A 24,045-nucleotide genomic window follows, 5' to 3' on the forward strand; every position below is an offset into this window, starting at 1 on the left:
TAGAAAACAAGTTTGATGAAAACATAGGCCTATCTGGAAAAGGAAATTTTGGCAAGTGTTTACAATATTTCAGATACTTGCTGGTGGCAATGTTCATTGCATTACAAACTTTTATCCTGTGGCAAAAAACAGCCGACATTCATTCAATTTTTACTCAAATACCCTGAAACATCGAGATGAAAATTTCGATAGTTTTTATCTTATTCTACGTCATAACTTTATCCTGGGTCAAGATAAATCAGTGTTTCACTGCTCTCTCAGACCAGGTTGCACAATGTGACCCGGTTGATGAACGATAGGGCAGGCCATGTTTCCATATTAATGAACTTATGAACAACAAAGAATTTCCGATTACATGCAAACCTAAAAATGCGTTGCAAACTCCTAATACTGCCATCCTGCATTCTCTTGTTTCCGGGAATATCTTAGGCAAGCATATGTTTCATACTTTCGAATTGTTGTCCTGTGAATGGACATGTCGTTATAAACTTTTCTTCGTTAAGCCATCATGTATTATATATTACGATATTATATAATAATAAAATCATAAAAATTCAAATTTATAATTACAGTACGTTATAATTAGACCGTGTTTTACGAAAGCTTTAAGTGTTCTCAGAGATAGTGAAAATTAATTTTTTTTTGTTCCCTTTTTCAGAAAATCGTGAATCTCGCCAAAAAATTAAAGAGCAATCTACTAAAATTACCTATCTATTGGGAGAAACGAAAGAACAGTCTACTGAGATCAAAAAGCTGGAGAAAGGTAAGTGAATAAAAAAAGGTTCCAGTATGTTTGCACACAGAACAATTGAACCTGCAGATTGTGGCTCCCACGTACAGATTGTAATCAAGAAACATTTGTACCCATAAACATTTGTACATGCATACTCTTTTGCACCCTCGGGACATTTGCACCCCCGAGCAATTGCACCCATACATTTGCACCCGCAGATTTTAGCACCCGCATATAAATTGCAATCAAGAACAACTGCGCCCATGAATAAAATTATAATGTTTGCATGTGCAGAATTAGAACGAGAGTCTGATTAGTTTCAAGAGCAATTTTTTATTTGTGATCTAAAATCTAAATAAATAAGGCTTAAAGCAACGTCTATGGTAGGTAACCTGCTATTTCAGTGTACCGGTCTATATTTTGTTTCAAGTGTTGCTGTCGGCGATTTGAAATATATTCCTTTTATTTAGATTTGGTTGAAGTACAAGAAATTAATAGCAAGTTGTTAGAAGAATTGGATAAACAAAAGAAAACCAACGACGAAATGAAAAAAGGTAATGGCTGTTGGGTAGTATTTTACGTTATTTAATTTGATTTAAGGCAGTTTTATAAATGCGTATAAACATTTTGATAGTTCGAGAAAGTGGAAAACGAGAAGCGTGACTTACATGCTATTTTATTGTTTGCGAAATAAGTAAAAATGAATGATGAATCAATGCCGCGCTCAAATCATTCCTAAGTTAATTCATGCTTTTCGAATATGATGATGTACAGTGCTCAGATAAGCATGTCATTTTCTCTAAATTGAAGGAATGGATTTATTTCAGAAAACTCATCAAACAGACATTATCCTTCCTAAAAATTATAATTGCTTGTCATATTTATACGTTCGTTTATACAAATTATACATCCACAATATATTTCTAAAATTAGAAAGAAAGAGGAACATCTACCATATTACAAACATCGAAATGCGTTTAGCTTTCATGTGTTAATGATATCTAACGATTTTGATTCATTAAGCAATATCACGGATTGAACGAAAACTCGCTGTAACAAAGAAGCCTCAGAAACGCCAACCCGGATCGAGACAGATCACCCGACCAACAATAAATACCAAAACAACATTGAAACCAACTCGTTCTCAAGGTGAATTTGTATTTTAATATCATCCTATTTGTAAATGATTGACACGAGAGAGTGATTATAGGTATTTCGGCACTTCCGTAGTATGTGTACCAGGTTAGGTTTAGGCCTCAATTTCTGCATTCGATGGATTTGAGTAATGTTAGTGAGTGATAAATGTTTTAAGATAGTCATCTGCATTACTGAAACTAGGAACAACATAGGCTTCATATGTTAGACTTTGTCCAAACACGACAGTTAAGTCGGATAATTTGATTTGAAAATATTGAAATATTGCTACAAAGTACCTGGTGATTATTGAAGAAATAAACTGCTTAAATTAATTGATTCCTAAATATGCATATATTATCCTCCAGATAACTGCGAATTGAAAATTGGAAATGTTTGTTATTTTGCTGTGAGCCCTGGTAAAAATGGTGTCAATTACTACAAAGCAGTAGAGCTCTGTAAAAAACGTAACGCAGATGTTGGTTGGATTCGAGATGAAGAATCTTACAATGAGATTATGAAGTTTTTGAAGACGAAAATCCCAAAGGGAGATCCATGGATTCGGATATGGACAGGAATGCACTTTGATCCAATGGTTAGTGTCTTGTAAATCAGCGATTCCAAACCAGGGGCATTGCCATTCAAGAGGGCCACCGAACAGTTGGGGGTGGGCCACAATGCTAGACACAAAAATGACCACAAACCTTCCACCGAACAAGAAAAGTCCCGGGTGGACACAGGGTATTTTTACGGTGCTCCAGAAGTATTCGTATCAATATTGAGGTAACTAATTTTGTTCGCTTACTTTACATCAAGTTGTGTGGAGAGACTGAGCCTGCGGGCAGGGGGTATATTCACTTGGCTAACACAGACAGTCCCCGACTGGTAATAGAACTACAATAATGGACAAATCGGAATGAAATTATGGCCTAACCCTAAATTGGTTACATTTACTCTAGGTGTACTGTTTTTACTTTGTTCAACATGAATTGATTAAACACAATGGTATTTTAAATTTACCAATAAAATAACACTATAAATAACACTGGAATAATAAACAGTTATAAATAAGTGTCAGAATTCTCCAGAAAAGGTGCAGGTCCTTTTGTAAAAGTCAATTTGAATTATAATACCAGAGTAGCACTGAACTAAATAGAAATTTTAAAAATAGTAAGTGAAGAGTGTGATAGTATCGAACAAATGGTCTAGCCCAGGGGGGAGGGGGCAAACTACGGCCCGCGGGCCAAATCTGACCCGTTGGGTCCTTCAATTTGGCCCGCCTGATTCTGCCACAGCCAGAGTGAAACCAAATTTTGGTGTTTCAGCCAAATATTAGCTCAAGGAATTTGATAAACTTAGTTTTAGCACGAGGCTTATTGTTTTTCACCTTTGCTTTTGTAACACTGTAAATATTGTTCATAAAATATAACATTTACATCACACTCACATGGCCCGCCAATCTAGGTGGGCCAAATTTTTGGCCCTCGCTGTAAAAACATGGCTCTCCCGTGGTCTAGCCGCATGGGTAGTTGTAGTTTAATTACTAACGAATGAAAGACTGAATGAAAGTTGCCATGCGATTTACCAGGCATGAAGCCTCAAATATTATATATTTAGAATTAAAATGAAAAATGAACGGTTATTCTCTATATCGATTTCCATACATGATCTCGTGATGAACGCCATATATTCATTCTTTTTTCAGACCCGTGACGTCACACCCGGGGATTCATTCATTAAATGGTATCCAGATTTACCATCTACAGGAAATAAATATAAAGAAAGGACAAATGTTCATCTTAGAACCGTCCTTCAGAACCGTTGTGATTTAAAATTCTGAAATTAGTTATATTTATGCCACACAAAATGACTATTTGTAAGTAATGTAACTCAATGCAATTACCTGGTTTAGTGATCCCTTAATCCGTTGCCCAAACCTGTAGATACATTTTATTCTTTTTTCTCTCTTCATATTATCCTCGTGTACAAATTCGTCCCCAGCCTTTATGAACCATGCATCAGCACAGTGCCGGTACCGTCCAACTCAGCTTGCAATATGGTGCTCCAGTCACTTAGACGTTACCGTATTTGTGCCGTAGTTGTCATGGTTATCTGCCAGTCGGCGTTCGGAGTCGTTTGCTTAGTGAGTCCGGAAATATCCGGTCTTTTTGAACATATTTCTGCCAATGTTAGTATTTTGGCGTCCGACTCCTCACTTTAGTACTGTATTTAGTTCGATTTTTGTTCTTGTATAACCCAATGTTAGACTATTCATAGGTGTCGTTGCTCGATAACCAATGCTGGTTTATCGCGTCCCCTTTCACCCTGAAATGCATTATTTTCCTCTCTTTTCTTATCTCGTTCTGTATGTACAGTGTGTATTTCTTGGTGATAAAATAAATTACTGATTACTGATTACTGATTAGTGTTCAATCCAACCCGAATGATGTTTACCAAGGGATGTGGAATGTTCAGCCTGACTGGGAGAATAATGGAGTTCTTTGTGAGAGCCAGACGTAACGTCTCACTGTTGCATTTGGTCTCTCTCAAGCTGTTCTGAAGTACAATATTGACTTCTATATTGACTAATATCATTGAATTCTAACTTTAAATAAATAAAAGAGCAATAATGGATAAATTATCCGATGTCAAAAACTCTCTTAGAAATTGATTGAAAATACAAAAATTCTGACACATCCTTATAACTACCGCGTGTCCCTGAAAATAAGATCTAGCCTGAATTTTGAAATGATATCATCATAAGCCCTCCTCTTAAAATAAGACTCAATTGACAGTGCATTATTTTTTTGACCTGGTCGATGGCAAGGAATCTCTTCTACGCGTTTCAAATTATTGATAATTTATGTTTAGCACTTATTTTAAATAAAAACGTGTTATTCATAAGTAAATGGATATCGATTTTCATATTTTATATATTTTCGAAATCTCCTAATTCTCTACTTTGTAATTATGTTTTCGATAAATGAAAATAAAAGACATCCCCTCAAAATAGGCCCAAGTGTTGTTTTTAGGAAGAAAATTGAAATAAGACTCTGTCTTGTGTTCGGGGAAACACGGTGTATACCAGTGAAAATTATTTGTGATGTTGTTTTGTATAACTGATCTAATTACTTTGATTTCTTAAAGTATTACTTTGTGTGAAATTCAGAGATCTGTGTGCTACATTTGCGTTATTATAGAGTTCCAATGACTTGAAATAAATTCAGCTTCTATCAGCTTCAGCTATCAGCTATTCAGCTTCTATGTATTCTACGTTTTCTTATTTCGTGATTTTTTCAGAAACTTTGGAAAACAACATATATTTAATTTCAAGTTTTCCTCTGCACACAATGGGTCCATGGGTTCACCAATTATTCTCTTTGTTGGACTATCCGACATGTGTTTCGCCGTACGAACGTCGTATGACCGTGCGATACAACTTTCATGGCCACATAAATGATTGCTGTTGTCTTATTTCACTTGCAATACATCTACACTTCGATTTTTCCCCCAACGCAATGCAAAAAAAGTTTCATCAGCAAACAAACATGAAGCATTGGGAGAACATGACAAAAAACTGTGGATGACACACATATTTATTGTAAACGTTAGTTTATAACGTTTGTTAACGAATATTGATAATATTGTTAACGAAACGACCTCGTATTAGAAGGTTGGGTACTGTCGTAGTACGTGTACCAGGTTAAGGTTAGACCATAATTTTGTTCGGATTTTTTTTTATTTTAGTTCTATTACGAGTTTGGGACTGTCTGTGTTAGCCAAATGAATATACCCCCTGCCCATAGATTTTAGTCCCTTAACAAAGTTAATATTGCCATATTGGTACACATACTTCTGGAGCGACAAAAATTGATGTACACTTAGCCATCGTTGTTCACACAAGTCGCAAAGATAGCATGCCGTCACAGCAATAATGAACTCGCCGTAAGCTTGAATCTAATGCAGTGTTTTTCAAACGGTGGGCGCGCAACCTTTTTTTAAGCGACCCAAATCAGAAATAATAAATGTTGTTTAATTTCACTAACTCACTAATCAGGTACTAACTCTATAAAACAACTTTTACATAAAACATTATTTTCTCACTTTAAAAGAAGAAATCTGCTCTGGTTTGTCATCAACGAGTTCTTAGAATAGTGGCGTGGCTCTATGCAAAACAAATGCTGTCAAGCTTTTTGCTGTGTTACTTTCAACGTTTAAAATTACTATCAAGCAACATTTCAATACCAAATATAAAATTACCAATAATTAGAATAAAATGATAAGTAAGTTCGATATAAGTTTTGTCGATTGACACCACAAAAAGCAAAAACTATTTTGGCAGATTCTCCTTGTCTACTGATTCATCATCTCCAATTTGCTTGCCTCACTAGCATGTGTTGTCTTGCCGAACACATTAAGCATATATATATATATATATATAGTAAGAGAGAGAGAGAGAGAGAGAGAGAGAGAGAGAGTGAGAGAGAGAGAGAGTGAGAGAAAGAGAGCATTGGTTCTCAAACAGTGGGTCGCGCAACACAATAGGGGCGTAGACAATTTTTGAAGGGGCGTGAAGCAATTAAAATTGAAAATAATTGGTTAGATTTGATCTTGTTCGTCTTCTTTTGGATATTTACATTTCCTTTTTTTTTGGATATTTACGTTTTATCCACGTATTTTCAACGTGTTTTTGAACAAACATACTTTCGCTTTAACTATTTTTTGTTTGTATCTTATTGTTAGTTATTTTGAGGAGATCGCGAGGCTTGACGAATTCTAAAAAGATGGGGGGTCTCAAAAAGTTTGAGAATTACTACCATAGGTTACATATAGCAGATATTAAGTTTGTATTCTAAAACTAATTGCCAATTTTTAAAACTATAATATTGCAAAAACAAACATTAAATCTGCGATGTCACTGATTATCCTATAATTAACGTCTTACTGTCGGGCAAAACCAATAATCAGATAAAGATAAACGCCGCGACTGCGCGTACGCTTCTATAAATAAATATTCGACTGCGGTAAATTTTTAGGCGTAAAAGCGACGCGATGGAATTATAACAGTATAGTTTGTTGTATGTAGATTTCTGGTTGATAGAAAATAGCGCTAGATAATTTAGACAGAAGTCATTGCATATGAGCTGATCAGCCTTATAATAAGAAGTTCTTAGGCGTTAAGTTATTTAGTGATCTTAGAAATCTAATAAATATAAATTTAGCTTCGTATTTATTGCAGGCCATTTTAAATTTTTAGGATTTTATTTTAAATCAACATAATCAATAAACTCAAATTCAAATTGGAATTTTCTTGAAAAATCAATACCATTATTAGTTTGAAGAAATATTTTGCAAATTATTTAAATTTGTGCATTTTGTATATAGAAATAAATAGGAACAAACTTTTTTTGATTCAGTTAATACTTAACTACACTGAAACCTCGAGATGGAAACAACAATCATTTTTATCTTGATCTACGTCATCACTTCATCCTGGTGTCAAGATGAAACAGTGTTTCACTGCTCACCCAAGCCTGGTTGTGAGATTGCACAATGTGATCCGGTTGCTGTAGAGTGGGGCAGTCCAGGTTTCAACATTGATGAACATCTGCATGACAAAGAGTTTCCGATTACATGCAAATCTAAGAATGCGGTATCAACTCAGAATACTGTCAATCTCTTTCCTTTAGTATCGAGAAATATTTTAGGCAAGTATTTTCTTCATTCAATAATTCTAAACACTTGAAAACGAAATATCCCAATTCAGAAAATTTAGACTCTACACACAGTCTTGAAAAATAAGAACCATAATGGAATTGATTGAGTTGATGGCAATTTTGTTTTAATTTTGCCTAGTTTAAACGAATTTGATTTTAAATATTTTAAACTAAGAATATTTGTGAAAAAAAGGATTTAGCTGATAATATAAATAACTAATTTCAATTTTGTATAATTCTAAGCTGAATGAATTTTGACCTCAAAATGTCTTCAAAATGTTAAAATATTTACTAAAGACTTTGAGGTCCTTGGCTTCAGCCTTTTTTTACCCAGTTGATTTGAGTTGCCCAACATTTGTGAAAGCTAGAAAGGAATTGACTTAGTCACAGCTCTCTTCAATCATTATATACATTCTCAGATATCGGAAGTATCAAATCAGACTTGAAAGAACTGGAAGAAAACATCGATGATAAAATGAAAAACATTGACGGTTTTGGAAAGGACGGTTAGAATCAGACTTTTTATATAGTCAAGATTTTCTTGGTAATAAATTTCTTCGTAAATATTCTTTGTGTACATTTTTTAAATATACTGGAGTTTATTGACAGAAAAAACTGACCGGAAATCTCCCGATCCCGATTTTGAGTTATTTCATCTAAAAAACTAAAGTACTTGAACTTTTCACCAGAAAGTCGCAACTCTAACAACAAAATTGAAGAACAAGCAAAGGAAATTAGCAATCTTCAAACAAAAGCGATAGAGCAGTCTGAAGAAATGAAAAAACTGAAGAAAGGTTGGTCGACATATTACGACAATGGTGTATCTTGTGAAAACTTGAAACATATTAAAATAGAGAAAGTAAAATTATTACCTTTAATGGTGTTCACCACCAACAATAACCCGACGTCATTGAAGGGGTTGAAACTTTTTATATTGAAATTATCCCGAACGTTCTACGTTCAATTTTATTTTTCTCGTTTTTGTTTTCCCTAATTTTAATTGCAAAATTACATTATGAATATATAAAGTGCGCCCGTAATGTCCCTTTACAATTTCAATTTTGTCATGAAACCAGTTCTCAATACATCTTAACCAGGTTTGTTGCTTTTTATTCAGTAACTGTTCAAGTATTTTTACTTCATTTAATACATCTGTGAGGGCCAAAACAATATAGCATATCGATAAATTCCCTTTGCCATTTTAAGAAATTTTAAGACTTTATGGACACCCTATATATACAACAAAAACTATGAAAGCAACGTTATATAGATGAAACCTGCAATTTCAGTTTGCCAGAATTGTTTTTTAAGCATTTTTTTCAGCATTCTGAATATTTGTTTTGTTAGATTTGGTCGGAGTTCAAGAAATGAATAAAGTGTTGGTAGCAGAATTGAACGGACAGAAGAAAATAAATTTTCAGACAAAGATAGGTAAAATAGACCAAATAATTTTAGCTGCTGCTATTTTATATGATCGTGTGTAGCCAGCTCCAAATTGGGGAAAGGGCACATTTTGGGGGCCATGTTTACAAAACGACGTAAGTACTTCTAGTCCCATTCTACTTTTATATTATGTTATTCCTAACCCCACACGACTACGTCATCACATCTACGTCATTTTGGGCGATACTCTGACAAGCTCTTTGATGTGATTATGAGGTCGTACTGACGCATACGTGCCACGACAAATAGCAGTACTTATGTCGTTTAGTGAACATGCGCCCAATTTTTCGCATAATGACGTAAATAAGTTTACTCGTTCTTTTTTCTTTCGAACGAAGCTGGATAAAAGCAGCCACTGACATTTAAACAATATCTCTTCCCAGACTTTCTTCGCTCTCAAAGTTATACAGGGTATACAAGCGCGCATTTTTATCTATTTCAGTTGGTTCATTTGGTAAAAGGATTATTGCTAGCAAGTCAAAGAAAGTCAGTATATCGTTTAGGAATATAGAAAAATAATGTTTGAAAAGGCGTAAGAATTTATGTATCAATACAAATGCCGCAATTTGCATTGAAAAATGTTGAAAATTTTGTTGCGGGAGAGGAAGGCATGGTTCAGCCCCCTCGACTCACCCCTGGCCATGCCTATGTAATTATATGCTTTGTTTGAGGTATTCCAGTAACAACATTATTAAAGTACAAAGCGAAAAATAACTATCGATATTAATATTTTTATTCCAAGCTACTACTGAATGCTATTCATATTTTTAGATTTGGTTGAAATACAAGAAAAAAATAAACAGTTGGAAAAAGAAATGGATGAACAAATGAAAACAAACAATGAGATGACCGAAGGTAAAATCAATCGATAGTTTTCTGCACCCGAAGCAAGACAAGTTCAATTTAGAGCATCGCATAAATAATATTTTCTACTATCTTCGTAGGAATTGAAATGCTCTAGAACAGTGAGGCGCGCCCCACAATGGGGGCGTAGACAATTTTTTGAAGGAGCGTAACCATAATTAAATAGAAAATAGTTGTTAGATTTAATCTTGACCGCCCGTTTTTTTTTTGTTTTTGTTTTTTTGAATAAAACATACTTTGCCTTACTTTCTGTTATTTGTAGTTTATTGATAGCTAGTTATTATTGCGTCGGGACGCGAGACTTGACAAATTCTATAAAAAGGCGCGGCTTCCAAACTGCTCTAGAAGAGTCCATTCATTGTACTATGTTGTAGTTATAGAGTTGTATCTAATAAATCATTCGAATAATATTATATTCAGCAATATCACGAATTGAACAAAAATATGCTGCAATGGAGAGGTTCCAGCGTCTTGGACCTACAACAAGGCCGATCACCAGGGCAGCGACAACGTATCCAACAACATTGAGACCAACTCCTTCCCCAGGTAATTTTTTTCCTAAATTTCCATTCATCTTTCATTTCTATGTTACCGACATTAATACGATTAATGACATTAAAATTGTGTCCATAAATTCCCTTTACAAGTTGAATTTTGGTATGAAGTTCGTTCTAAATATATTTTAACCCGGTTTGTTGTCTTTTAATCAGTAATTGTTTAAGTAAGTTTACGTCGGCTTGTTTGATTTCAAAATATTTCAGCGTTTTTTTTTAGGCGTTATCTTGTATTTCACGCTATTTTTAGTGTTTTTGTACGTTATCGCAAGGTCTTCGGTGGGTTGTTTTTTTTTTGTGTGTTTTTTTTGCGGTTGTCATTAGTTTTTTTTTTTGATGATTTTCAGTGTTTTCCCACGTGTTTGCAAGATTTTTGGTTGTTTTTACAGTTTCTGAGTCTCACAGTTTTTTGCACATTCAAAGATTTTAACCATTTATTGGAATTACTACCATTGCCAAAATTTCATTTTCAAATCTGCAATTGTTAATTTTCAGGATACTGCACTGTGAAGTTTGGAAATATGTGTTATTTCGCTTGGATGCAAGATAAATTGGAAATCACCTACAGAGAAGCGGTGGATATTTGCAAGTATCGTAATGCAAACGTGGGTTTGCCTAAAGATGAAGAATCGTACAATGCAATTGTGAATTTCTTTAGAAAGAAAGTTCCAGCTGGAAGCCGTGAGATTTATATATGGATAAGACTTTTTGTCAATCCAAAGGTAGTAACTTATGGCTTCTCTTTTTATATGACTAGGATATTTTGGCGCTTCAGAAGTGTGTGTACCAAAATGGAGGTAACTAATTTTGTTCGCCTATTTTACATCCAGTTGTGTAAAGGGACAGAAGTCTATGGGTAGGGGGATACTCAACATAGACAGTCCCCAAACTCATAATAGAACTAAAATAAAGAAAATTTATGGTCTAATCCTAAACTGGTACACAGTACACACACTAGCGGGAGTATCGATATTTTTAGTTTTAGGTCTTACGTGGTCTTAGATGCAGTGGCCTATCTGCATCAACTTCCAATTTCCAAACAGCCAGTGGATTTCTTACAAAGTCACCTCCGCTTTATTCCACACTGCTTTGATGTTTCATATCGTTTTCATTCTGAGCTACGAAGTAGTTATTTCATAATTTATTTTTTATTTATGTAATTTACGTTTTTTTGCACATTATACACAAGAAGAAACTGTAGAAATTATTTCCCATATTTTGTACAAAATGATAACGAACGTTTATACCCTTTTTTGAATTCGAGTACGTTGGAAGTCATTTCAATACCATTCACATATCTAATCCACTTGTGACTACTTTAATTTTAGAGCAACAGAATGTTTAATTTATAGGGTGTCCATAAAGTCTCTGGCCCTCACAGATGTAGTAAATGAAGTAAAAACACTTAAACAATTACTGATTAAAAAACAACAAACCTGATTAAGATATATTGAGAACTGACTTCATACCAAAATTGAAATTGTAAAGGGACTTTATGGTCATTGTTTTACAAACAACTCCCAGTAGGTCAGTAGCATGGGCATGGTGTTTTATTTGGTGGCCATTTCATTGGTCAGGCTTGAGCTTACACTAATATTCTTCAACAAATCTCTTTTTTCTCAGACTCTACGCGTCACACCTGCAAATTCCTTTCAAAAATGGCATCCAGGTTTTCCAACAATTGAATACACAAATGTTTTTCTGGGTGTTAATGCGAGAGCAAATGATCAATATCAAGGGATGAGAAATGGTGAACCTGACTGGAAGCTTGATGGAGTTATCTGTGAGATCCAGATTTAAAGAAGCATCTTCTTGTTTGTATTTTCTTTTCTGGATCTATAATCAGTAAAATGTAAATCATCGGTTTTAAATTTAAAATTTATACAATTTGTATTTAAATTAATGACTTGTCATGGGCTTGTCAATACTGGTCAAAAATTTATTAAACACTAATTTTCACAAATTTTATTTGTCAGATTGTTTTCTATTGCTGACTAAACTGTGTAGAATTATGCACAATATAAATATATTAAATTCGAAGATTTAAATAATTGATTCAAATTGAGTTTGAAACATTCAGTGTTATAAATACAAACTTGCCATATTAAATCGAAATAAATTCAGCTTCTGTGTAATATTATTGTTGTTCTCTGGAGTCTTTGAACCTATTGTAAATCGATAGAATGTCACGTGTAAACAGGAGACGAATAATAATAGCCTATTGCAGATTCAGATTCATATATTCATTTTCGCCATGCAAAACCAATATACGATATGAAATAAATCAAAAGTACATATATAACAGAGTACAAAAACGAATATCGGCATGTTGCAATAGACGAGGGGTCGCGAAAGACTTGAAGAGTCATCCAGTCAACGACACCTTGTAGCTGCATTGAAGCAGCAGAAATAGGCCTAGCAACCGAACAACTCAATATTAAACATTTACTTAACTTTACACAATCATATAAAAAAGGACAACAAAAAGAATACCAACTGCAGATGCCACAATGACTTTGGAACATTACCTAAACATTCACTTAATGTAGTTCAATTTTTTTTAACACAGTGACAAAAAAGTTTTTTTAGTAACAATTTTTTGTCACTGTGTTATTTTTGCAATGAAATTGAACTAAGGCATCACCATTTTACTTCAACGAGTGTTTTTCTTCCATATTTTTGTAGGAAAAGCACTGTTTTGATACACATACCATAGCCATGCATTCCATCCTATCAAAGTGTATTTAATAATTGGGACCCACGAGTATTTGTGTTTGACGCCCGAACGATACCCGTTCGTGTATTTTTTATTTTGAATATATATATGTTTGTGTGTTGAATGTGGGTAAACTGGCGCATGTATATTTCCATGTAAAACTTTATAGGTTTTGCTAGTTTCCCCGATTTTCCCAATCTTCTGTGTGTTCATTGTTTGTGTTTTGTGTACGATTTTTTTGTGAGAAAATCAAAATATACTTATATTTAATTAGACTCAGTCATACAAAAAAGAACAACAAAGTTTAAAAAAAAAATACAGGATGCCATAATAATCATAATCATAAGATATTAGACATTTACCTAATTAAAGTCAGTCATACAAAGTAAGAACATCATGAAATTCGGAATAAACCGCGAGATACAACAATGATTATGGCGTATTAGATGGCCCAACAGCGACATCTGTAAACAGGATATAATTGCATCAATCGTTCTACATATATAAAAGAGGTTAAAACCGATTTAATGTGATGCTGATGATAGTTTATTAGTTTTGATATCGGTAATCCATAAGCTAATCTGCTGTAGATTGAGAAATTGTCAGATGTAAAGTTATTTGACAATTTGAGAGTTTTGCTTTAATCGCGTTTCTGTTAGGATATTTTTGCGCTAAGTTTAATAATAAAGAACAAAACGACAGTAAAAGAATACATTGCAGCCATTGCTTCGATCAAAGTACAGCAATTTCTATAAATTACGAAGAGATCGCCACACACAATTTTGAAGTGTATCACAAAGAGGACACATAGTTTTTAAATAGATAAAAGTAATAACCTTCGAACGAAAAATTCAATCTTTCACCACTGAAAGTTTCAAAGCAATTGATCCAGTAGTTAATAAGAAAAGCAATTTTTAATACCAAGGAAAAAAATAGAAAAAGACCTTTAACCTTGAACGTGAACGCGTTTATTACGTTATAAACTTATTTTTTAGGTTTTGTTCACTTTCAAGGTTCTTCGCCTTTCTCTTTTTTGTTTATTGTTTCTTTTTTTGTAAATGAATCAAAAATGTAATTCGTCTATCTGATCTTCTTGGCGCAGCCTTGTGGATTGCTGGACTCCTCGCCGCCGTAAGGTGGTTCACGTAATCGCTGGTGGTCCACCATCAAGTCCATGCTTCCGAAACAAATTACTAACTAATCCCATACCCGACCAGCACTGGTAACCGGACGAGAGCCGTGATTCGCCATTCCGTTAGCCGTCTTATTGGTTTTTCTCTCCCCCGGGATAAATATCCAAATCCCATCTTCAAAGATAAAAATCATTCAACCATAAGAAAAAATTCGCTGTAGCAATCCTTTTTCCCGGACTTTTCAATTTGTTATATGCCCTTTCTTTTTAGATTTTCATTTCAGTGGCCTGCGCTCTTATTGTTGGCTGCCTTTTACGTATTAGTTTCCAAATATTGCCAGTTGCATTTTTATTTACAAACGTTTTATTTATTGTGAAGTTGAAGCCTCAAAATGATGTCGTCACATTCAAGAATTCTTGCCAATTTGAGTTCCAAAGAAAACATGTCACCTCGGAGAAAGGTGGGTTCTGTAAGTTAAGTTAGTTGTAGACTAGTTTGATCTAAATTTACAGTGCCAACGCATGAGCACGTACGTGTATAGCAGTACCTGTACCGTATGCAGGTATGGCACAGACTGCAGTCCAATACCACTGCGGTACCGGTACTGTGTGAGTACGACACACTGTACAGATCGAGAGACATTGTCTCGTTTTAAAGAATCCTGTTTCGCCGCTGAACAAATGCCCCTCCTTTCGAGGACGTCTGGAAATTGTTGTCTCTCAATATTGGTAAAAATACAGTAAAATGGAGTTGCGCAAAAAACTACAAAGAAGCACAATCTAAAAACGTCATCATTGAATTTCTCTGGAAAAAAATAATCCGATTTACCAAAGGAAAAATTTTTCACTGTGGCATTCTGGCATTTGAGAGTTTCTAGCAAAAAACAGCAATTTTGGTCATGTGCTGTGGTCATGGTTAGCCGGGATAAATTTAGATTATTATCGAGACAAGCATGACGCATCTGCCGTTGTGCCAGGCATCCCTCGTTTGTGAGACACATGGAGTGTTTGTTTTTTTGAACCAAATGACGGAACATTCTTGGAATTTGGATAGTGTGCCAGACTGTCGGACTGTTACGGAGTTGGTTGACACTGGTACTAATTCATACCACTTCTTTTTCTTTTTGACAAAACCTTCCATCCTATATTCTGTACGTTTCGAACCTTATTCAAGGTTTTGTTTGCTCTCCTGATTTCATAATTCGTTTTTATTTATTTGTTTTCATCAATCATTTTATTGCCTTTTATGCTGATTATGGAAATCAAGTCGAAATCAACTTAACTTTTATTATCTATCGTATGATCGATGAATACAGAATAATATATACCCTACCAGTTGCCAGTAGAAACCCTAATATCATGATATTGTCATTTCTGCTATAATATTACCAGGGTACTGTTTGATATTCTATTATATATATATTTTTTCATATATTTTTAGGGTCTAGCGAAGTATACAATATAACTACCAAAATACTGAAATAGCGCCAAACAAAATTGTGATATGAAATTTTTATGTTTTCTCTGAATAAAATTCTTGACAGACACTTTTAGTTAAAATGAACATATATATTGAACTAATCAGGTGCAATATGTCTCATGCCGAGCAAAATATATTGTTCCGCGCCAGACAAACTTTTATTCAAAAAACCTATTAAAAATATAGGCTTTATTTTTAATTTCACCTTTTTGTTTGGCATTATTTAATCATTTCGTCGTTTACTTAGCTATACCCTATTTTTATTCCCTTTTTCAGTTATATAACCAAAAATTTCTAACTATTTAGAGATCTTCAGAAGAAGCGTTTTCATCTACTAACCCAGAGAATGCATCAAAACGGCGAACCGTTGATTCCTTCATGCTGCCAAAAACAAAATCTTTATTTTCATCAAAGTCAACCAATAAGGGAGCAATAAAAAAGTATGATTTAGTACCATTATTTTACAACGCTCATTTATGCTGTTCGCTACGACCCTGTACAAGCAGTCAATGATATCTACCAAGAATTGGTTTTCAGTCTCTTGGGGATCCGGATGATACTAAAACAAACAGATCCCAGAATTCAATGAACCAAATGCTAAATGTCATTTTCATCTAGGTATTTGGTCACTCACTACTCTCATAGTCAAGTTTATTTTTTCCAACCAGTAAAATAATGAATGATGCAAAAAATAAGCAAAAATTCAAGAACATAATTTTACTGGAGAAGGGAAGCAGTGGGGAACCAAAGTTGGTTATCTAGCAGCGGCACCCAAAACATAGACTTAGACAACTCTTAGATAAATAACAAGTCTCATGCAACAAACTTAATAGAGTTTTTGAATTTTATGTTTTCCCATTATACTAAACATATTCTAAGTAAATATTTTCATATGGGGTGTCAAGTAACAAGGAACATGTAGAAATCTGTGTATATTCAATAAATATAAATTTTGTTGTGCAAAAAAGTGAGTGAACTAAACAGTGGATAAATTGATTTTCAGATTTTTGCAGATTCATATGGAGGTATTAGATTCAATAATTTCAATACCAAATATTTTTGAATTTGTTCTATTCATTTTCGACTTCCCTCATTTAAAAAACTTTGCCCAAATCCATTCTTATTTTTAAAATACGGTATATGTTAATATGATTTTTATTTTTAGACAAACATCTATAAAAACCTATTATAAAGAAGGTTTAAAAGAAAAATCTAAAAATGTGATGACCATTTTCGATGAAAATAATAAGAATACCAAAAAGGTAAAATCTATTGTTCTAACGAAGCATGGGTAAAACAGCAGCGCTGCATCAACATAAGTCCTGGATGAATTATAATGATTAAAAATGATTTTTAGAAATTATTTGTAATTGATTATCTTGGAAACATCGTTGAATTCTGAAAATACAGGTTCAAGAACCAATGCCCTAGACCAGGGCTACTCAACTATTTTTATCGAAGGTCCACAAACAAAACTTCAAAATTATTTGGGTCCGGTCTTTCCAGAACTGATATTTCAGCATCCTTAAACGAGCACTTCCTCGACCGACTAATGATTAGTAGCAAATTAAAATTGTTTATTATGGCGGTATAGTTCTTTTCGTATATATTCAAAACTATGAAAGTCATTTTATAATAGGAAATTCAAAAAGTGGGGCTAATGATCCAAAATAAATAATTAGGTGCGGTCCAAATCCAATACTCGAAAGGTCCGGATTTGCACCGCGGTCCGCCAGTTGAGTACCCCTGCCCTAGACCAGTGGTTCTCAAACTTTTTAAGCCGCGCCCCATTTTTAGAATTTGTCAAGTCTCGTATCCCACCTCAAAAATAACTAGCTAACAATAAACTACAAATAACACAAAGTAAGGCGAAAGTATGTTTTATCCAGAAAACACATTGGAAATACTGAATGGAACTTAAATATCCAAAATAAGGCGGGCAAGATCAAATCGAACAAATATTTTTAATTTGCTTCACATTTCTCAAAAAGTTGTCTACGCTTCCCCGTTTGAGAACTACTTCCCTAGACCCAACGAATAGAAAATGTCAAATAGCATAAATCTTCCAAGTTTAGGTTTTTGTTTAATTTATTCATGTGAATGCATGTCTAATAACTGTTTTAGAATAATTCTAATTAGGCTTGAAATATTTTGAAAGCTATTTCAAGTTTTTATATTTTTCATTATTTAAGAAAACATCTAACAATGAAGATGATGCATTCAGTATGATGTGTTCAGAAGAAGCTCCTGAAAAATATTGGGAATTATTAGCTGAAGAAAGAAGGAAAGGACTGGAATCTGCTTTGAAAGAAAATAAAGAGGTTTGACATTAATGGTAGTATGCGAATCAAGATGGCGGACACTGAAAAGTAGTGTGTGTACCACGTTATGGTTAGGCCATAATTTCAGGTACAAGTACTACAGGAGTCAACTTGGCTAGTTCCCGAACTCGTAATAGAACTAAAACGAAAAAAATTGGAATAAAATTATGCTGTAACTTGGTACACATACTACGTTCCGGTGTCCGCCATCCTGGTTTGCATACTAAAGGAGCATAATATGGCGAACCATGGCATCTCTTCCGGTTACCAGTCCCATGTCAGGCTTGGTATTAGTTATACATAATTAAAATAGTGAATAAGGGGAAAGCTAACTCTGATTTCTGCATGGTCATTCATGTACTTGTAAACTCAGTACTACTGTGTCAGAAGATTCAGCAGATATGTATATTGGTGAGGTGTCGCTGTGCCTGAATATAGGCATAAACAATGAAAAACAATGATTCTCTATTCCGTATATATATACTGAAAAAAAATATTTTTTTTATAAATATAGATTTCACAAATTATATGTATCCGTAGTAAATGTGTATTAGTTTAAAGCAGAGGTAGACAACCTTTAATACATGCAGGATAGATGCAAATAACTGGGCGAAACCGCGGGCCGTACCTCCATTTAACATAGACTTTCTAATAGTTGCAGACACAAAAGTTTTCAAGCCAGCGGTTAGGGCATTGTAACGTTATCTGGTAAAAGCATCCAGTAAAAGATTTGCAACACTAAGGGATTGGAAATATTTGCATGTACCTGATTGAACTACATTTAAAACTCTTTTCGTGCGCAGCAAACAATTCAAAATTGGCACTTGTCCATGGACCGCACAATTTTCCCTTGTGTGTCGTTTTTTCCTGCGAGCCATAGGTTGCACACCCTTGGTTTAAAGAATATATAGTAGAGAATAAGGTTGTGATTAGTTTACTATTTCTGATATATCACAAATTAAATGAGAAAAATTCAATTTTTTTTTCAAGGATTTCCTAGTGATGATAATCTCTTTTTTCACAGCTTGCAGATGAAATCAGGGCAAAAGATGAAACAATCCTGGAATTACGAACAGAAGTTTCAGAACTGAAGGAGACTGCAAAACATGCTGAATATCTGGCAACAGTACTCGAAGAATTAGGAAAAGATTGCAATGTTGCTGTGAGTGAGGTATAACTTATTCTATATTTGTTTCTTGCCTTCCATTTTTGTTTTGAAACGGTAATTTCAGTATATTTGGGCTAATGTAGAACGAGGGCATTGGAATGGTTAGATGTTAGCATCCTATGCTTTCTTTGTGGCGTTTTAGAAGATTAAGACGGTTTTCCAGAAATTTTCGGTAATATTGTATGGTGTAACTAATAGGTGTGTCTGAAGAATTTCAGAAATGAACTAATGCAGGGCAGCGGTTTCCAAACTTTTTGTTCATGCGGCACCAAATTATCATGGGGAAAAACTCACGGCGCATTTACACAGAAAAAATTCTGCTTTCAAGTAAAACTCAATTTTGTGATCGTTAATGTGTGTACTTTTGAAGTTTTTGAACATGTAGCTTAAGAGATAAATGCAAAAAGTCAACTTTTCTTCCTCATTTCTCTTTGAAATGCTAAAAAAATCACTCATGTTCACTAAACTCGATTCAGCAGATGAATAAACTGCAGCTCATGAATTGCAGCAAGTAGTGTCTATCTCTGTTGTTACTTACGTAACAATAGAGGTAGACCCTGCGTAACAGAAAGTAGACGACATAAAAAGGTTAAATAAATTTATTGATTTATATACACAGCATTTAAAATAAGAAACAATAAAACATTTATAGCGAATACAATATGTAAAGTATCCAATTATATTTTAGTTATGTGTAGCACAATTCTGTTAATTATCGCGACGTACTTGACAACCTGGCGCATATTTTGGGAACCGCTGCACTAATAAATAACAGTGATCGGTACAAGTTTCTGAAACACTGGTTCACCAGTCAAATCAGAGTCTCATTAAATCCTAGAGTTAGACTCCCAAGTCGAGTCACTGCAGTCCAGGGGTCTTGAGTCGAGTCACTGCACTCCAGAGTGTCCTGTTGCAGGTCAAGGTATTGTACACCCCAAGTCTAGTCAGGGGTCCTGATTTGTGCCATTGTACTCTCGAGTCATAAGTCTAGTCATGGCACTCACAAGTCTAGTGACTGCCCTCCCAATCAAGTAGTCACTGACGCACTGTACTCCTGATAGAGTCGAGTCATTGCACTCCCCAGAGTGTCATGTCACAGGTCCCAAGTCGATTCATTACACTCACAGGTCGAGTGACTGCGCTCCCGATCGAGTAGAGTCACCGATGAGTCATACTGCGTCGCAACTTGTAATTCCCAAGTTGTGTTATTGTACTCTTCGACCCAAGTCAAAAGTTGATTTTTTGCACTCCCAACTTGAGAGTCGAATGTCGAGTGTCATTCAACTCAGGGTCCTGTCGTGTCCAAAGTTATGGTATCCTACTCTATAGTCGAGTCACAGATTGTGTCTTTGTACTCCCCAAGTCTTTGTAATTCACCCCAGGCCTCATTCAACATAAGCTATCACATTTTAGTGATTACCAAAACTTTTTCACAATGAAGTTTATAATTTTATTTTAGGACGAAAGCTCAGACGATGAGACTGACGAAGAAAATGAAGTTTTTGATGAAAAAGATATTTCAGTTTCATATCCTACACAAAGTGATGATGCTGACAAAGAAGTGGGTGCTAATCTTTCTGAATTTTTCCATTTTATACATGTCACCATAGTAAAACTAAAATATTTTATGTCAAGTTTTGCAGTTTAGAAATGAGCTTTCCTGGTATTCTGTTATTCTTGACGAGGGGCCGTCTATTGGTACTGGTTTCAAAGCTATATCTTTTGGTCTGTTTTTCAAAGCTTTATCTGTTGTGGGTTTGACTTTAGGTCTTATTCCCATTTTCAGGTTCGGCTGTCAGAACTAAACCGTTACAAAAATGTGACAAAAGCTAATTTGGTTCTGCTGGCCGCTAGGTATGATCTAACTTTGCAATTATACATTTTAGAACCCTTTTTTAAAATTCTTGGCTATGCCCCTGGTGAACATGTTAAAACACTCATGAAAATAACTGACAGTAAGGAAAAGTAAATGTAAATATATATATATTTCCTTCCTAGGATGAAAAATCAGAGCCAAGCGATGAAAACAACCCTCCAATTCTGGACCCAGAACTGAACCTAGATGAAAACAAGGACATCGAATCAGAAGGGTTTCCAGAATCACAGCAAGCATTGGATGAAAAGGTTGATATGCCAAAGGAATTAGACCCTTCAGTTTCAAACCCTGGGCAAAACTTTGATGACAATAAGGACATTGATCAAAGACTGCCACCAAAGTCTCAACAAGCATCTGGTGAAACATTGGATATACCAAAGGAATTAGATCAAAACTATGAATCTGATGCTGAGTGTTCGGTTAAAACTAATTCTAATCTCAGCCCAGATAATGATTCTGAATCTGGTGGGGAAGCAATACCAGGCGGTTTATAGACGATGAGTACAAGACTTCATTTACTTGTTGGTAACTCCATATTTCTACTCACTCAACTCAAAGATCTGAATGAGCCAATGCCTATGGCTGCGTTGGTCGTTAACTTGACCCAATTGATTGGTACCTGATGGAACCGCCTTGAAGCGATATTACCAAAATGGCACTGTGGCCCGGAATTCTAACTTAGCCTTTCACCGCTACCACGGAAAGCCATCCCCTACTCAATATATCTTTTAAGGCTTTAATAAAAGTGTGAATTACCACATACTGTTATCTTTCCCGGTGAAAAGCAGGTGGATTCTTTTGAAGTTGTCCACTAAAACTAGAGTTTTTTTCTGTTTTTGGATTAAAGTATTCCTCCTTTAAATCCACTTATGATTTATTGCGAGGTTTTTAAATTGTTTTTTTTGGCGTTGTTTCAATTAGTTTAATTTCGTTTTACCACCATCGGTGCGCTGAGATCTTTTCCAGTCCTTGTGCTGGATTTGTCCCTTACTGTGACTTTGACATTTTTTAATGCATGATATGGAACTCTGACACTGCCAGACTTTTGTCCTTAATTCGAAATTGTTTTTATTTGTACACTGTGTTTTTAAAAAGAAATGAGCGTTCATTATTGCTTTCTGTGTTTCTTATGAATGTGGCGGGAAATCCTTGATCACCCTCTAAAAGGAAATTAAGTTCTTTTCAGGAAAAAGATAATTTTAGAAACTAAATGTTCACTTGGTAAGCCTTCATGTATGCTTGCCAGTCAAGTGATGAAATGCCCATGACTTCTCAATTCATATTTGGTTGTGGGTAGATTGATTATTCGCAGCAATTTAAAGGATTTCTCAAACAAAATTCATTTGTAAAAATTTGACTCCAAGCACAGGATCAAAAGCTGTGGCGTACACTAGTCCTTCTGGTGCTTCAGAAGTGCGTGTACCAAGATGGCGCACAGCCTGAACGTAGTATGTGTACCCGGTTAGGGTTATCAGGTTGTGCGCCATACTTCTAAAGCGCTGTCCTTCTAATATACTGGAAAGAACTTTTGGTGATACCTAATTCTTTTTAGAAGAAAGCCTGATTCGTTCATCAATATTGAAATTCCTACTTTCGGGTCCAGGGAGTTGAAAACGCGACCCTCGTTCCAGTGAAAAAAAAATGCCATATAACTGTAAAAGCTAGCAGGTGCTGGTGGGTTTTCAAGATTCTGAGGGGTCTGAAAAGCTACGCAAAAATTGATATGCATGATACAGAAAAATGCCATTTTTACAACACCCACCCTCGACTTGCTTCGAAAAAAGCATAAGAAGATGAAGTGTAAAATAGGACCGCATATAAACAGAGAACGATACGATGTCTCGGTAACTTTTTGTGACCTGTACTACTACACTCTGATATCCCCTGACTTGATGAACAATAGACACAAAATTCGCATTCTGGAATTAAAAATTTTGGTTGATAAATGTGGCAACCTTGAATGTCGCGATTATGACATCAAAATCATTGTTCGGCGAAGCGTGTTGCCGTGTTGGTCCTTGTTCTGATAACAGTCACCAGAAAAGGGCTAATGGCGATACCTGTTGGGAATATACCATGGTTCCCGCCTACTGGGCGTTGTGATGACGTTTAAACAAGGAATATGGATGTAATGTAACTCCGCACAATGCGTAGAATTAGATTATTCTGTTGCACAAAAAGTTTCAGCAGGAACGCAGTGTGCAACATCGATCATCCATGCAGTCCTTGCAATTGGGTAAGTCGTAGGTTTTCTATTTATTTTTATCTCTGAAGTGGCAGTGTTGCCTTTTACTCTAACCCGCAATGCTAACATATGTTTATTTGTCAAATATTATCTAACTCTTGTTGTTAGTTTTAACCTGCCTGACCAAAAATATACTGAATCAAACAAAATTAGTGGGGCGCAATAACATGGAAGTGTACAACCTCGCACGAGACGTCTACCAGCAATTTACGGAAAGTATTTCGTTTTTTTAGTTACTTATGGGCTGTATATTGAAGGGTTCCATTACATTTGAACCCACGACAATTGCACCTGCATACTATGTGGAAATTTTATTTTTTACGGATATTTGAACCCCTACTTACCCTAACCCACGGATTTTAGCACACGCATATAGATTAAACCCGCGGATATACCGGTTCAAATGTACGGTCATCATATTTATTATTTACAAGTGAAAAAAAAGGTATTCCAATATAGGGGAGCAAAAATCAATGCACTCCATGTGTAACGTAGCGGGTTTAAAGGCGACGGCGATCGACATATAGAAAATATCGTCTTCCTCGCTGAAACATAAACTGACAATTGTACATATCATCGTTGCGCCGTACCTCTTTGCCTTGTGTATTGTACAAAAGTTTTATTTGTATATTTCATGTCTGTTGTCCTGCTAAAACACAGCA

At 35.0% G+C, this 24,045-nt stretch overlaps 3 protein-coding genes across 6 annotated transcripts; all 3 read left to right on the forward strand.

Annotated features, from left to right (window-relative positions):
- Positions 1 to 329: 329 nt before the first annotated feature.
- On the forward strand, positions 330 to 5,095 carry LOC120325372 (uncharacterized). Its single transcript, XM_078115650.1, has 7 exons — positions 330 to 429; positions 659 to 763; positions 1,204 to 1,287; positions 1,757 to 1,882; positions 2,236 to 2,462; positions 3,573 to 3,666; positions 4,290 to 5,095. The coding sequence occupies exons 1-7, from the start codon at positions 330 to 332 to the stop codon at positions 4,385 to 4,387; spliced, it is 834 nt and encodes a 277-aa protein (XP_077971776.1). The 3' UTR covers positions 4,388 to 5,095.
- Positions 5,096 to 7,277: 2,182 nt separating this feature from the next.
- Positions 7,278 to 12,613, forward strand: LOC120329984 (uncharacterized). Of its 2 annotated transcripts, XM_078115563.1 has the most exons (8): positions 7,278 to 7,575; positions 8,004 to 8,090; positions 8,274 to 8,378; positions 8,932 to 9,015; positions 9,799 to 9,882; positions 10,312 to 10,437; positions 10,941 to 11,167; positions 12,069 to 12,613. In XM_078115563.1, the coding sequence occupies exons 1-8, from the start codon at positions 7,314 to 7,316 to the stop codon at positions 12,243 to 12,245; spliced, it is 1,152 nt and encodes a 383-aa protein (XP_077971689.1). In that variant the 5' UTR covers positions 7,278 to 7,313; the 3' UTR covers positions 12,246 to 12,613. The 2 variants fall into 2 exon arrangements, with proteins under 2 accessions (XP_077971689.1, XP_077971690.1); XM_078115564.1 differs by lacking the exon at positions 8,932 to 9,015.
- Positions 12,614 to 14,547: 1,934 nt separating this feature from the next.
- Positions 14,548 to 22,252, forward strand: LOC120325497 (uncharacterized). Of its 3 annotated transcripts, none has more exons than XM_078115347.1 (7): positions 14,548 to 14,763; positions 16,080 to 16,213; positions 16,939 to 17,035; positions 17,966 to 18,094; positions 19,119 to 19,256; positions 20,722 to 20,823; positions 21,261 to 22,252. In XM_078115347.1, exons 1-7 carry the CDS (start codon positions 14,686 to 14,688, stop codon positions 21,630 to 21,632), a joined length of 1,050 nt encoding a protein of 349 aa, XP_077971473.1. In that variant the 5' UTR covers positions 14,548 to 14,685; the 3' UTR covers positions 21,633 to 22,252. The 3 variants fall into 3 exon arrangements, with proteins under 3 accessions (XP_077971473.1, XP_077971470.1, XP_077971472.1); XM_078115344.1 differs by having other exon boundaries at positions 14,550 to 14,763; positions 19,119 to 19,265; XM_078115346.1 differs by having other exon boundaries at positions 14,553 to 14,754; positions 19,119 to 19,265.
- The last annotated feature ends 1,793 nt before the right edge of the window (positions 22,253 to 24,045 follow it).

Source organism: Styela clava, chromosome 8 (genome assembly GCF_964204865.1).
Source record: "Styela clava chromosome 8, kaStyClav1.hap1.2, whole genome shotgun sequence".
Classification (NCBI taxonomy): Eukaryota; Metazoa; Chordata; class Ascidiacea; order Stolidobranchia; family Styelidae; genus Styela; species Styela clava.